Genomic DNA, 15,258 nt, shown 5'->3' on the forward strand with positions numbered 1-15,258 from the left:
CATGTCAGCTAGCAAAGTCATGGTCTGCGACTTTGTTAACATACAAGTAGCAATACTTTCAGTGGTGTTTTGGAAGTGATGAGGTGAATTCTTGAACTATGCATTATTAGTGAAGCTGGCAGGTGCTCCCCTCTAGAACGCTAATTCAAACGCGGCTAGCGGACCGTCTGTAAATGGATCCACTATCAGCCCCCTCGAAGTTTTGTGTGGACAGATCACGAATCTCAGCGGTGAATGAACATGCATAGATCAGATGATATAATTGAACGCACTGTTTACCTGCTTTCGACAATCTCTGGTCCAAATTGAACATATTTAGGACGATCTCACCAATACTAGCCAACGTTGCTAGAGTCCAATTCCCAAAATGCTGAAGGTCCCGATCAGAGGGTCGTCTGGTGCCTCGCAGACCCCAACCAAGGCGGTCATCCTTGTTGGAGGACCAAGTCGAGGTACGCGTTTCCGACCATTGTCTCTATACACTCCCAAGGTAGGTTACTCGAGATTGTCATGCGCAAATGTGCTAAGAAAGCTAGCCGCTTTTCGATGTTGCGGGCCATCCAATTATCTGGCACAACCTGAAAGCCCTCGAGAAGGTCGAGAGTGTGAAGGAGATCATTCTTATTGGTTACTACGATGAGAGCGTCTTTCGAGACTTCATCAAGGACTCAGCGAAGGAGTTCCCGCAATTCAAAATTCAATACCTCCGAGAGTACCAAGCCCTCGGCACAGCTGGAGGACTATACCACTTCAGAGATGCCATCCTCAAAGGCAAGCCGCAGCGCTTCTTCGTGCTGAACGCCGACGTCTGCTGCTCTTTCCCTCTCAACGACATGCTGAAGCTCTTCGATGACAAGGATGCCGAAGCAGTTATCCTTGGTACTAGACTCAGCAACGATGCTGCCACGAACTTTGGTTGTATTGTATCGGATGGCCACACCAAGCGAGTCCTACATTACGTCGAGAAGCCAGAATCACACATCTCCAACCTTATCAACTGTGGTGTTTACCTCTTCGAGACTGAAACTATCTTCTCTGCCATCAAGAGCACAATGAAGCGACGAACTGAGCGACCACGTCTCATCGCCTATCCTTCCTCAGAGCACCTCGAAAGCTCTTTCGTGGGCGAGGTAGACGACGATGACAACAAGAACGAAGTCCTTCGACTCGAACAAGACATTCTCTCTGATCTTGCTGACAGCAACCGATTCTTTGTTCACGAAAGCAAGGATTTCTGGCGACAGATTAAGACTGCAGGATCGGCTGTACCCGCGAATGCCCTGTACCTCCAAAAGGCATTCCAGCAGCAATCGGAAGAATTGGCGAAGCCGTCTGCCACAATTCTACCGCCTGTTTTCATTCACCCTACTGCTCAGATCGACCCAACAGCCAAGCTTGGGCCAAACGTCTCAATCGGGCCTCGAGCTGTTGTCGGTCCTGGTGTGCGTATCAAGGAAGCGATCGTGCTCGAAGACGCCGAGATCAAACACGATGCTTGTATCCTCTACTCTATCATTGGCTGGTCAAGCAAGGTTGGTGCTTGGGCGCGTGTCGAGGGTACTCCTACGCCTGTGACAAGCCACACCACGAGTATCATCAAGAATGGAGTCAAGGTTCAGAGCATCACTATTCTTGGCGAAGAGTGTGGTGTAGCAAATGAAGTTCGTGTTCAGAACTGTGTTTGCTTGCCGAACAAGGAGCTCAAGAGAGATGTTGCCAACGAGGTCATTATGTAAGATGACAACGGCATTTTGCATTACGAACAGCGTTAGTTTCGATAGACTTGCGATAGGGCAGCATGGGCGCTGTAAAAGTTCCAGAAGGATGGCACAAGTTTATAGATCTGTTTAGGCCTCCATTCTGATGTCTGCGGTACGCTAGAAGATGATGTGCATATGGCCCGCTTGCTTGATTAATGTTTGCTTTTATCTCTCAATACATCGATTTTGTAATCTTTTCTAGGTGCTGTTTCCGATCATATTCGTCGTCCGAAAAGACTGTCGCAACTGCTGGACGAGGAACACGTTGGCGACAGTCAGGCAGGTGGACCGGCTATTACCGGCGAGACAATTCGGCCGTCGCATGAATGATTCCGTCCGCGTTTGCGCCGGACCTTAGCAGCTGCTTGAAATGTGAAGGTATTTGAGAAGCTGAAGCTGCGCTACCCAGTGCTTAACCAGCTATCTCCCAATCTTATCTCTCACTCTGAAATATAGCTCGCCTGAATACAGCATGCCCATCAGCCTTACAATCCCCGATGGCTACGGCTACACAGTCCTCATCGCCCTCGGCGCCATCCCCATCCTAAGCTTTGTCCAGGGTTCGATAGTCACAATGTTGCGCAAGGGCGCCAACGTCAAATACCCGAACGCTTATGCGACAGCTGAACAGATTAAGAGCAGTAAAGAAGCCTACAAGTTCAACTGCGCACAGAGAGCACATGGCAACCTCCTCGAGAATATGCCCACAGCTATTTCGACACTCCTGTTCGGTGGACTGTTCTATCCTCGGGCTGCACCCGTGATGGGATCACTTTGGGTAGTCTTCCGAGCTTTCTACGCGTATGGATATATCACGAGCAACAAGCCAGACGGCAAGGGCAGGAGTTTAGGATATGGCTTCTGGTTGTCTCAGCTGGGGTTGATCGGACTGGCCATCTCTGCTGGACTGAAGATGCTATAAAGAGGCTTCGATACTGTTAAAGCAGGCTTATACTGGGGGGCTAGCTGGGAGACATGCTTACTGAAGCCATGCCGGTCCTTGTTTGTGTTTTGTTCGTGGGACAGCGGGCTTATTCGAAAGAGAGACCCATAGTCTTGCTGTACACATACAGCCTCTCCAAAGCAGAGGTCCATAACAAAATCAAGTGCTTCTACCTGCAAGCTGGCAGTGCTGGTCAAATTAATTTCATGAACTGAATCATATACCAAAAGTGCAGACCCCGCAATGACTCAAGTCACATATTTTGCAGTGGGCTACTCATAAATTATTATGGACTCGTGCACAAGTAGAGTAAATTCCCTAGCGCATCACACAGTCCTGTTCGTAACTCAAACAGATCACCTATCATGGCCGAAAATGCTGAGCGCGAGCCTCCTACCGACGCTGTTGCCAACCTGCACCTCGACGAAGTGACCGGCGAGCGCGTGTCCAAGTCAGAACTCAAGAAGCGCCAGAAGCAAAGAGAAAATGAGCGCAAGAAGGCCGAGAAGGCTGCTGCTGCCCCTGCAAAACAACCAGCAAAGAAGAAGGAGGGGGAGGTAGACGAGAGTGAGCTCAACCCGAATGTAAGTCGTGCCTTCAATTCTTCGTGACCACACATGACTGATTCCGCAACCAGCAATACTTCGAGATACGGTCAGGACGTGTCAACAAGCTGCGGCAGACCAAGGATCCAAACCCATATCCTCACAAGTTTCAAGTCAACAAAGATCTGCAAGATTTCGTTAGCGAGTACGATTCACTTAAGCCGGGCGAGCACAAGAAGGACGTTGAGGTCCGGGTGGCAGGAAGAGTCTATGTCAAGAGAGCTTCTGGCTCCAAGCTGGTCTTCTACGACATCAGATCAAATGGCGTCAAGGTCCAGATTATGTGCCAGTCACAGGAAGCGACAGGAGATGTACCGTTCGAAGCACAGCACGAACCACTGCGAAGAGGAGATATCATTGGTATAATAGGCTATCCAGGTCGGACTGCTCCTAAGAACAGACCCAACGAGGGTGAACTCTCCGTCTTCGCACAGCAGGTCGTCCTCCTCACACCATGTTTGCATCAGATACCCTCCGAGCACTTTGGCCTGCAGGACGTCGAGACAAGGTTCAGACAGAGATACCTCGATCTGATCACCAACAACAAGAGCAGGGACATTCTCATTACAAGATCTAAGATTGTGCGCTATATCAGGAACTACTTCGACAATGCCGGCTTCATTGAGGTCGAAACACCCATGATGAACACAATCGCAGGCGGTGCAACGGCTAAGCCCTTCGTCACCCATATCAACGAGTATGATGCCAATCTCTTCATGCGAGTCGCTCCCGAACTGTATCTGAAGATGTTGGTTGTTGGAGGCATAGACAAGGTATACGAGCTAGGCAAGCAGTTCCGGAATGAAGGTGCAGATCTGACACACAACCCCGAGTTCACTACTTGCGAGTTCTACGAAGCCTACGCCGATGTCTACGATGTCATGAATAGGACGGAAGAGCTGGTCTCTGGCATGGCCAAGCATGTCACAGGAGGCTACATCACAAAGTTCCACACCAAGGATGGGGAGGAGTACGAGGTTAATTGGGAGGCACCGTGGAAGAGGATAGACATGATCCCAGCGCTGGAGGAGGCTACCGGTGAGAAGTTCCCGCCTGGTGATCAGCTACACACAGCCGAGACGAACGAGTTCTTCAAGAAGGTGCTCAAAAAGGTCAACATCGAATGCCCACCACCACTTACCAATGCAAGAATGCTCGATAGAATGGTCGGAGAGTTCATCGAGGAAAAGTGCGTCAACCCAACATTCATCACAGGTCATCCTCAAATGATGTCTCCTTTGGCCAAGTATCACAGGGACCAGCCTGGAATCTGTGAGCGATTCGAGGCTTTCGTTTGCAAGAAGGAAATTGTCAACGCATATACCGAGTTGAACGATCCATTCGATCAGAGACTACGGTTCGAAGAGCAAGCAAGACAAAAGGATCAGGGTGACGATGAAGCACAGCTGATTGACGAGAACTTCTGCACATCACTTGAATTTGGTCTACCGCCTACTGGTGGGTGGGGTATGGGTGTCGACAGAATGTGCATGTTCTTGACGGACAACTACACGATTCGGGAGGTGCTGGCTTTCCCCTTCATGAAGGAAGAAAAGGCTGCGGCGAAGGAGCCAACTGCTGCTGAGGTGGTGGGTATCAAGCCGCGAGAAGCTGAAGATTTACCACGACCATAGATTTGTTGACACAAGTGGGCAAAAGCACGAAAAGGACGGGATGAATGATAGATGATGACTTTCGGTGACCAAGCTCGATACCCAGCACGGATTACGCGGCAAACGAATTCAACGAGAGAACATGCCGGTGGCACCTGCATCTTCTGGTTTCAATGGTGCCACTTTTGCGGGCGATACTAAGGTCTACCAGTATTTACCGACTCTGCACGAGTGAATATGTAAACACCATACCTCTTCACTCGTGTCACTACATACACCAATCGAAGCCACAACAAATATTCTTTACCAACATGATAAAACCTTGCTCTATACATCTAACTCTATACCCAGTCCGAGTATCTAACTGTTGCAGACATAAGTTATCGATCTTTTCAACCGTCATTTCGAGTAACAGATAAGCAGCTGTGATCAATCAAAATTGCCAAACACTACCGCGTCCACCCTCGAAATACCAATGGCAAGGCCACATCAAGGCCGTGGCAAGCTGCAACCATACACCTTTACACCCACACCTCCAATACTGAATGCTCTGGACTCACCGCTGATAACCTTGGCGCGTACTGCCGTGCCTAACGGGCCAATCCACACCAATGCATTCCTCGAGCGGGATCCAGAAATCCTTAGAGCGGCGCAGATCCTGATAAACATCTACCACAAAGAGGCGTCGTCCATCGCAGCGCGCGAGGCCCGAGAGTCAGCCATCGAGAGGCCAACAGCCTACGCGCAAGATGTCGATATGTTCGATGCGGCATTGGCACCATCAGAGCACGATGAAGATGGAGACGAGGACCTCGAGATGCTGGTTTCACCTGCCAAACAAGTTGAAGAGCGATTGACGAAGAGGAGGACCACGAGAGGAAAAGCAGTCATCAAGAAGCCAACTCAAAAGAGAGCGCAAACGGCGAAGAAGCCTTCCAAGAGTCCAGTCAAGGACACAGAATACTTCGAGAACCCAGTCCTGACGGCCATCCACAACTCACCCGCCAAGAAGAAGTCCCGCCGAAAGTCGTCAACCATCGACCAAGACAACGACGACGGCGATACTACTGAGATCGATTCTGCGTCCTCCGGCAATGAAGACGCCAACGACAACGACATCGTAAATAAGCCGTCCCCTGGAGCTCATCGTCGACCAGGCCTAGATGACGGCAAGAGATACAGTATCGATCAGCGTAGGACAAAACCATCAGGCTATATCACCCCACTCAGTCCAACACCATCACCCATATCCCCCTCCCTAACCTCTTCACAGCGCACAACGATCCTCGCATCAGAATCGCCCACAAAGACCCTCCCGCACACTCCCTCTCCCACCAAAATCACGAAAACAGAACCCTCCTCAGTCACAAGTCTGCAGAAGTTCATCACCGAAGCAAGGCGAAGTCAGGCGCATCGACGCACGGAGAGTCTTGAGTCGTCTGGTTTCTTTGAGAAGGTGAGGAGGGCGCATCAGGCATTGGGGGATGAGAGTGGGGAGGACGAGGACGAGGAAGAAGGAGAGAATATGGAGGTGGAGGTGAGTAGGCTGGCTGACGAAGGAAATGAAGAAGGGTTTGTGAAAGAGGAAGATGGCGATGTCGAAATGACACTTGGGAATGAGGTTGTCGGAGACAGCGACGATCGAGAAGAGGGTGAGATCAGCGAAGACGAGCTTGCAGCACCACCACTACCGCCGCAGCGTCCTCGAGCGCGACGAGACGGCCGTTTCAGGGGCCCTGGTGGATTTATGATACTGGATTATTGATGTGTGCTGAGTAGTTGCAAGAGTACTGTTTGGGTAGACAGCAGAAGAGCTATGTATTGCGAACAATAAGAGCTTGCTAAGGAGACCAACTCTAACTATCGTTCCAGTCCAAGCCAGCACACTCAGAGAATTTTCCGGCTCCTGAGTTCTGAGCGATTGGTCGGCTTTGACTACGGTATATGCCGCTACTGCTTTGCCATTCAGGTCTCCTCCGCCACTTCCTTGCAAATCGAGAGTTATCTTGACAGCTTGAAGCATGGTATCTCAGCTACCATAGGGTGACTAGGTCTGACTGTGAGAGGGCTCGAATTCCATTCGTGTGTGGAAACAATTTCGTGTTCTGCGTTGAGATCTCGCCTGCTTGCAGATTCGTAGCAGAAAAATGTCATTCATAAGTGAGCTCTTGTAGACACTGACTGACATAACTTAGTCGATGAGATAGGGAAGGATGTGAGCCAGGACCGTTTGTTGAAAGAGATATCAATTCGCTATGCTAAAGTACCCCGTACAAGCTATATACTCATGATGCTGGTCATACAAATCATAGGTAGTCTTAGGGTATCAAGTCAAGTGCAAACAGACACTGGGTATCACAAATTCAGCCAATCCCCACCCAACCAAAAACCATCGCAACAAACATGCAGCAGTTCTACCGTTGTATCCCAAGCTGTTCGGCCTCAGCAGTATACATATCCGCCTCCTCACCCTGATGTTGCAGTCTGCCCGTCTTCGCCTCTCCTCCAAGCCAATGCTTGATGATGCAGGGCTGACGATCTGGCCCACCGCATATCTTTTTCCTGCCCAGGTTCTTGAACTTCGGTCCAAGCGGGCCGTTGACGTAGTGATATTGTCCGGCGAATCTGTATTGGCGCTTGTCGCCGAGGGGGTAGTACTTGTCGCCCCAGTGGCCGGCGAAGTGGAACCACTCGGTTGGGGCGTGAGGTGTGATATTTGAGGCACGGATGGTGTCGGATTTGAAATCGTATGTGAAAGCGTGGGAGTTTAGTGCCGGATCCCAAAGTGGGCCACGGTCAGTTTGATCATGGAGAATACCCCACGGAAGTACGTAGGGATGTCCGCCAGGTGTAGCATACATGGCGTGCGTTCCAACAGCCGAGTACACTACGGGTCGCTTGCCGATCTTCTCAACAGCCTCGTAGCTATATGCTGACCCGAAGTTATGCTCGCTGAAGAAGACGGCTTTGGGCACACCATGGTGGAAGCGAATGGCGGTATGTTCCCAGTCACCGACGTGGTTGCCAAAGCGAACATTGAAGACCGAGTTGCCAAGATTGAAGCTGTAAAAGAAGAACCAGAATGCATCGACTATGCCGTGGCCTTTGTTGACAGCAACGAGAACAGCTGGAGCGTCGCTTCTACCGCCACGCAATCGGTGTGGTTCGCTGTCTTCACTTCGTTTGAGCTCTCGATGGTAGTCGCGTTGAGCGTCTTTTAGGGCTTTGGCGTGAGCTTTGGCGGCTGTCGATGATTCTCGGAGATCCGCATCGTCCTTGAATGAGTATCCCGCGCCAAACCAATCTTTCATATCTCCTAGAGCATCCTTGAGACCTTGCATATACGTCCTACCTGGATGATGGACCCACCCTTCATTGTCTGCAAAGTCATCATCAGGATTACTCGGCGTATTCGGGATGTTTTTCTGTCCACCAAGCCAATCTGGATGCTCTTCAGGATCATCTTTACTCGTGAGAAAGACCCACCTTGCACGCTGGTACTCGTTGTACTTATCGAGATTTTTAAGGGTAGGATGCTCTGATTCCGACTGAATAGCAGTATAGTTGAGCTCAGGATTTATGTGATACAGATGCTCTGCAAGATCACATGGCCAGTACTGCTCGCCGGAGAAGAGGTGTACGAGCGGCGCATATTCCTGAATGTACTCCGGGATTTCTCTCAACACCCTGTCATCAGTTGTCCAGTCTTCTGGCCGATCCTTTGATTCCGTCCAAGCGCTTTGCCAGTCCCAATCACTTTCAGATGTAGCTTCGTTCTGCGTGGTTATGTAGTCTGGCCTAGGACGTATCCTGTGCCTCGAGAAATGCATGTGCGATCCACCACATATGCCGAGCCAGCGACAAGCCTTTCTATCCGTCCACGACTTGGAGGTCGCGACCCATTCTGTATTCTCCCTGTCATACTCAGACGATATGAACAGGTCCGGTTTATGTGTCTTCAGCCAGCTGTTGACCGAGATATAAGCGATCAAAGTGGACAGGACACCTATCGTGGCCTTCGTCTTCGGTTGCTTCATCTCTTCTTGCGTTGATACGTCTGTTGTGCTCACCTGATCGACAGACACATTGTGTATCTCAATGAACGATTCTGAACTTTGGACTTCCTGACTTCCAGAGTTCCTGCCAGAGCCTAGCTGTATAGTGGGTATCTCAGGGTCGACGAGGGAGGGACGGTCAGAGGTAGGCGGAAATGAGGTGACAGCGGTACGCGGAGAGGTGTATGGTGATATTGACGGTGTCTGACTGCCATGGTGACTGATGAGGTCCACTGTTTGACACAGAATAAGGTATTAGCGAAGGTCTTCAGCAAGTATTCAGTGGGGTCAGCATCCTGATTCGGACAACGACCCTCGGCCTGGTACGGGTCTGTGGAGCGGAAGTCGTGGATCAGAAGTGGTGTGGGAGCGGAAGCTTCGGCATCCAGTACCACATGATTGGAAATGCAATGCAGTTGCTGACAGTGGCAGTGACTGTTCGTTCGGAAGTATCGCATGTCCGAAGCCCGCTCCGTCCGCGCATGGTTGCATAACGTAGTAGGTGCATTTAGGGACCTTAGACTTACTAATACCGACTGGTCTCTCTACGGATGCTGTGGGGCAAGGTACGTGTATGAAACCATATATTATAGATGAAAGATATCTTTGCTATGCCATGATTTCGAGAGGTGATATGTGAGACATCCTTTCATCAAAAGAGGTCATCTGGCGGTGTCTAAACGGCATGAGTTAACATTGTACGAGAATAAATGATGCAAGGAAGGCGCGCTGGTGGCCTCTCAGCACCTGCATCTCCAACGATCGTCCCGCCAGTCAACGTCATCCTGATTCGACGATAAACCCTTGGCAGCCTCGGATGCGTAAGCTTAAACCCTTAGTATAGATTCATGCCTGGTCCAGGCAGTCATGGTCGCGTTAACACTAAACCGTATTTGGCTGAATCGGTATTTCTGATTTTGCACGCGTGTTGTAGAGTTGTGCTGTAAAGTCGATCGGCTGCGCATATTCCGAGACGTGGCAGGAAACACATTGGATGTCACATTGATGTCCAGGTACCATTGTTATCTAGTGGCCAGCATCCTCCATTTCGTCGCATCTGCCATTCTCGCACACAGCATCTTCGAGAGAACTTCGAGAAGCATGACTTCTCAGCCAGCTCAATACGAAGATGAGTGGGAGTATGAATATGATCAAAACGATACAGAGGTATGTCAGGCTTGCATTGATCGCGATAAGAGGGCTTTGTGTTCTGTCTGTATGACTGCTCCATGTCCGTGCATTCTCACTGCTAGGTAGGTCTTTCTTGTCGACCTCGATTTGACCACTGTCAACCGCACTCTCAGGTCGACTACAGAAAATAGAAACAAGAGATTACTTGATTTGCCAGACAAGTCTGCTAAAAAGATGCAGAAGACGTCTGCGAAAAACAAAAAAGCTAAGCCCGGGCCGCCGAATACTGAAGCCGTGGCGGCCAGTCAAGAGCCATCTGCTGCAGTCGAAGATGGAAGTAGAGATGAAGATGCGCAAGAGAACGGGGTTCAGCTTCTTGATCTGCACACCAGCAATCCTATCATTTCTCACCAAGGTCAAGTCTACAGCTGTACCTGGACGGATATGATAGGTACTACAATGTTTTTCAGCCAACCTCGGGACACACCACTCTACGATCCGGAAATTTCCACCAGCGACTTTGACATGATTGGCATGTCTCGCATCAAACTGGTCGGCCGCGAAGCAAAAGTCACCCCAATTCCTCAGAGTGCGAGAGAAAAGGCTCCAGATGCTAGTCCTGAACGACCCGGTCGAAGTCTAGGTACTATCAGGCATGGCAATGCCAAACTCAACGCAGAAGTTCGTAAGCAAGCCAACTTCCTCGAACAGCTCATGAACATCAAGAAGAACAGAGGTGGGGAAGACAATGTGCATGTCGCCATGAACAGCAAGATCGCGAAGTCTGTCGCAGATGGCAAACTCAAATTCAACACTCAAAGACGAGGAGAGCAGATCGAAGAATTGAACAGAAAAGTCGTAAGAGGTGATGCCGAAGCACTGAAGAAACTAGAACAAATCTATCTTGGTCAACACAACGAAGACTCAGATGACGACGTGCAAGTCGCTGGCGAGACACCAATGCGCCTGCGACGCCGACTACCCCCACAAGTTGATGAGTCTGATGCCGAGTTCGAAGAAGATAATCAACATCAGATGAGAATTGTCGGCACGGCGAGTCCCTCGTCTGGTTCTCCAACTCCACACCCGACTGAACCCCAAGTTGCAAATCCAGCTCTCAATAATACAAGTAACGAAAATGGCTGACATGGCCATTGTACCTAACGCCCTAACGCAGTGGCTCAGAAATCAAATGTGTGGCATGATACAGACGTGCACCAGGGTATTGCCTCGACTCTTTCTCCCAAGTGTCTAGGAGCAGCCACGGCTCACTTGCGGTCTTGCTTGTCTCGTCTCCATGACACAGGAGATGGTGGAGGTGGTGGAGGATGGCTCTGTGGGTATTGATCTCGATCTGTGTCCACATACTTCGGCTTTCGTCTCGACTCGACGGCTTTGTGCATCTCTGAGGAGGAATCCTCGGAGCTGAGGACTGATGTATCGTAGCAGGAGCGCTGCATGGTGTATGGCATTTCGGTCTTTTACAGATTGATACTGGCACAGGTCAGTCGACATTCATAGCGAAGGGCTGGTGTTGCTAGTGCTTACAGAGCAAGTGCTTTGGTAACGATCGTAAGAGATTGAGCGACTGTAATTTTGAGCTGACTGTGCTGGATTATGTAGACCAAGTGTGCTCCGTGGTGTGGTAAGCTGGCAAGACAGCAGCGGGATTTCTTAGCGTAGGATTTGAAGAGAAAGAAGCAAATGTGCAGAGGACACGGAACAACAAACGTCAAATATTTGAGCCGAAAGGAAGCAAGCCAGGGAGGGTCGTTGAGCAAGCACCACTGTCCAGGAATTTCCTCGGTAAGGCCAGCGTCGCAAGCACAAGAATTTATGGTGATTGCTCGTCTCGACTTGCATATACGTTCTAGTGATTATTGTTGGTTGCTTTATCGTCCTTTCCGTGTCATGGACAGGTTTCTGCCCAAGTTTCTGAAAGAGCGGTCAGTACGGATCTGAGCCTCTTCTCTCCGATTGCACCTCAACATAGGGCAGGGCGTGGGGGAAGTGTCTCAATATCCACTCGCATGCAGGCCATGGTGTGTACCCGCGACTACGGGGCGCGCTACTTCGCTTCCCCAACCTGGCTTGCGGGATGCTGACGGTCCGTGGCGCCTGCTCAAACCCAAATTGTGCTGGCGAAGGCGGGTGGCTCTTCCCCCGTTTGCTAAACCGGAATACTGGTCTTGCGCACCATACGCGGTGGCTTAAGGTCTGTTTGACGAGACTCCGCCTAAGGTGTCAGATATGCACCGCCGACGTACGAGAAAGTACTTACGCGAGCGCGGCTTTGAAAGACAGGGGCACAGAATACGTCGCTATGTGATATCTGTGTCACCACTACGAAAGCTTGTGCCGCAAAAGGAATGCCACGAGAGTGAGTCAAGGGAATTTCCTTATCAGGACAGTTATCTGTGTAGGCTACACCAAACTGGTATCGTCTTGGTCTGGAATGTGTCGCTAGAATCGATCGGCATCGACTATGGAGATCGCTCTGGAGCTTTCACGACTCCATAGCAGAATTGTGCATCGAGTCATGACTTCTGGGGCAGGAAGCTCCAACGATGTGCATAGCAAGCATCGCAGCACCTGGCCCAACATCAAGCTCGACGAAGAAGTTGAAAGCTCTATTTCGCTGAATCCCTTGCGTGTGCAACCGGCAAACTTTATCGTTGCAATTTATAGCCTATATTGAAACACAGCGGAGTGGGGAAGCTTCCCCGGCGGCACCTAAAAGGCCAGCTGCAACGCCAGGGTAAGCGTACCTGATATCATCCAAGGACGCTGAAAGTAACTTAACTTCGCACCATTCCGAGCTTCGGTGGAAGAAGAGCTTCAAAAACCTGGCACATCGTAACCTCGGAAGAGGGAAATGGCGCAGAGCATCCTGTGTGGTGAGACAGCTTCGTCAGCACTTGAGCTTGAGTCCCAGAATACCCATCGGCAGATGCCCGGCTCCGACCCGATACGAGTCGCTTTCGCTTATGCCTTAAGTCTGCCTTCCAGTGCTTCTAGCGTAACGACTTATCATCACCGGCTGCTTCACCATTTGAGCCTCACCAAACTTCGCTTCATCTTCTGACACCATGGGACAAGTGCACCCGGGGCGCCGGATCTGGGGTGCAGCATGAGCTTGTATACGCTACTTGCCTCTCGACGGCAACCTCAATTTCTCACCTCACCTGCAGAATGTAACCATTAGGTAACAATGCCTTTCACTTCGACGGATTGCACCAGGATCTCGCATACATCATTGATGTCTCAACTGCCTCGTCTGCGTTCCACGTGTGTTTGAGAAATGCCAGAGTGCCAGCCGACGTGCCACAGCAGCTCGTTAACGATCAGAACCAGAACGAAGTCCGTCGAACCTGGAACGTCAAGAACGCGTCATGCAGGGCCCTGAGGTGTGGTAACACAGAACAGTGCACAGCGTATACGGCTCAGCCATTCAACAGTTCGGTCGCTCTACGTGGCTGTAGTCTGTGTCGGTTCCTGGCACTGACAAAATGAAGAAAAGACTTTGCGCAACTCCTTGCAAGTACTGTGGCGGCTGTTAAGCGTCGACTATGTGAGGTTCAACTCGAGGAGCTGTATTTGACCCACTCATTGCGAGAAGCCTGACAGAGACACGATTCCGCGGTAAGAGGCTAATCATGACGCTGGGCTCGATTTGCTACGTGCGTCTTGGTTCGCATCGCAGGTTCTCGTCAACAGTGACGCTGTCAGCTTCTGGCGCGTACTGGAGTACTGGAGTACTATCCTACCCAACGGAATTCGGTGTCTTGCTCTTGCATCATATCCTCCTCGGCTCATTGTAATCGTTACCAGTATCTGGTATTCCTAGTTACATGCGAAGACTCTGGCTGTTGGTATAACATGATCAACATTACCTCTTCGAAAGACTCCTGCGTCGAGGCGGCCCTTGAGCACCAATACTAATGTCCGAACCTGCTGATAGCACTAATTGTCTAGATCCCTCGAAGCTCCTCATTCACATCGACAGCCCGCCGAAGACCAATCCGCACAACTATCCTTCTCGGTGTCTCGCGCTTAAAGGTCGCTTCACCCAGCCAACGCACCCTTTCGCTCGCAGCTGCACATCGTGTCATTGTCCAACGTCAGTGTGACTCCGTCGAGCTGCACCATTGGGGGTAGGCGCAATGCTCTTGGCGTCCAAGCGGTTGTCCAGTCCAGAGCCGTGCAGTCTAGTACAAACTTGAGTTCAGCATTGGCTGGACCTTGCCTAAAAGTTTTGAACGATGTTTCCACCGACTTCCAGGGGCATGAACGTCCCATGTAATTGGCAAGTTCCTTAGTGTCATATTCTGCTGCGACTTCAAAGACACTCGGCTCTTCTGCAGTGACATCGCCATGGGACACGAAGAATTTGCATTTCTGTCGATGAGACTCGGCCCAGAAAGGTGTTCGATAGTGGTACCTAAGGCGATATGGGTGACCGGCTATAACCGAGACGTTTTGTGAGATTGAAGTGGCTTGGTCCTGCCGGGCGCACAGCTGACTAGTGAGATTGCACTGTTAGCGAATGGCAAACACCGAGAGCCCTCATGGGAGAGCCTTACGCTACCTGCTCGCCGAACGGTGTTGACCACGAGTGCTCTGAATCGCTCATCAGCCCTGAGTATGTCCAGCCCGCTTTACTATGCTTATCAACACCGAGGTTTGCATAAGGACGGTTGTCTTCGAACGAAGGATTGACGTTGACCTGAAAGCATAATGTCAGCGACTCCGAATCGCCGCTTCTTTGGCAAAGTTTAGTATCTTACGATTTCCGATGGCAACATTGAGATGAGCGTCTCGGGTGGAAGCGTAGTGACTTTGGTGTCCGGGCGCTCGCTAGGGCGGTACCTTACATAGAGGAGACATGCAACCAAAACGAGGCAGTTGAAGCCCAGAAGCTTCGCGTACAATAAAAGATCTCTCATGTTCGCGAGATGTGAAAGAGTTATGGACTGGTACGAAGACGTTGCAACCCTTGGTGCCCAGCAGAATATATGTTTGCTTGAGAAACAAGTAACTCTACTTTGGCCATGAGCGTGGAAGCTTCCAGTCCATCCACCACTGAGACAGTCACGAATTACCACTCACCAATACTGGTTCAAGGCTTGCGATATCTGCCTGATATGTTAT

At 50.5% G+C, this 15,258-nt stretch overlaps 6 protein-coding genes across 6 annotated transcripts; 5 read left to right on the plus strand and 1 right to left on the minus strand.

The window, feature by feature from the left end:
• Positions 1–367: 367 nt before the first annotated feature.
• PMZ80_000913 (uncharacterized protein) lies at positions 368–1,736 on the plus strand (the record flags this gene model as incomplete). The annotated part of the gene is made up of 2 exons (XM_064869363.1): positions 368–490; positions 537–1,736. The coding sequence occupies 2 exons, from the start codon at positions 368–370 to the stop codon at positions 1,734–1,736; spliced, it is 1,323 nt and encodes a 440-aa protein (XP_064734860.1).
• Positions 1,737–2,232: 496 nt separating this feature from the next.
• Positions 2,233–2,682, plus strand: PMZ80_000914 (uncharacterized protein; the record flags this gene model as incomplete). The annotated part of the gene is made up of 1 exon (XM_064869364.1): positions 2,233–2,682. One exon carries the CDS (start codon positions 2,233–2,235, stop codon positions 2,680–2,682), a length of 450 nt encoding a protein of 149 aa, XP_064734861.1.
• A 386-nt stretch (positions 2,683–3,068) lies between these two features.
• KRS1 (lysyl-tRNA synthetase) lies at positions 3,069–4,942 on the plus strand (the record flags this gene model as incomplete). Its single annotated transcript, XM_064869365.1, has 2 exons — positions 3,069–3,287; positions 3,341–4,942. The coding sequence occupies 2 exons, from the start codon at positions 3,069–3,071 to the stop codon at positions 4,940–4,942; spliced, it is 1,821 nt and encodes a 606-aa protein (XP_064734862.1).
• A 454-nt stretch (positions 4,943–5,396) lies between these two features.
• PMZ80_000916 (uncharacterized protein) lies at positions 5,397–6,686 on the plus strand (the record flags this gene model as incomplete). The annotated part of the gene is made up of 1 exon (XM_064869366.1): positions 5,397–6,686. The coding sequence occupies one exon, from the start codon at positions 5,397–5,399 to the stop codon at positions 6,684–6,686; it is 1,290 nt and encodes a 429-aa protein (XP_064734863.1).
• Positions 6,687–7,335: 649 nt separating this feature from the next.
• VPS62 (Vacuolar protein sorting-associated protein 62) lies at positions 7,336–8,958 on the minus strand (the record flags this gene model as incomplete). Its single annotated transcript, XM_064869367.1, has 1 exon — positions 7,336–8,958. The coding sequence occupies one exon, from the start codon at positions 8,956–8,958 to the stop codon at positions 7,336–7,338; it is 1,623 nt and encodes a 540-aa protein (XP_064734864.1).
• A 1,119-nt stretch (positions 8,959–10,077) lies between these two features.
• Positions 10,078–11,253, plus strand: PMZ80_000918 (uncharacterized protein; the record flags this gene model as incomplete). The annotated part of the gene is made up of 2 exons (XM_064869368.1): positions 10,078–10,143; positions 10,234–11,253. 2 exons carry the CDS (start codon positions 10,078–10,080, stop codon positions 11,251–11,253), a joined length of 1,086 nt encoding a protein of 361 aa, XP_064734865.1.
• Between the last annotated feature and the right edge of the window lie 4,005 nt (positions 11,254–15,258).

This window comes from Knufia obscura (assembly GCF_036327395.1).
Source record: "Knufia obscura strain CCFEE 5817 isolate CBS 148926 chromosome Unknown scaffold_1, whole genome shotgun sequence".
In the NCBI taxonomy this organism is placed as follows: Eukaryota; Fungi; Ascomycota; class Eurotiomycetes; order Chaetothyriales; family Trichomeriaceae; genus Knufia; species Knufia obscura.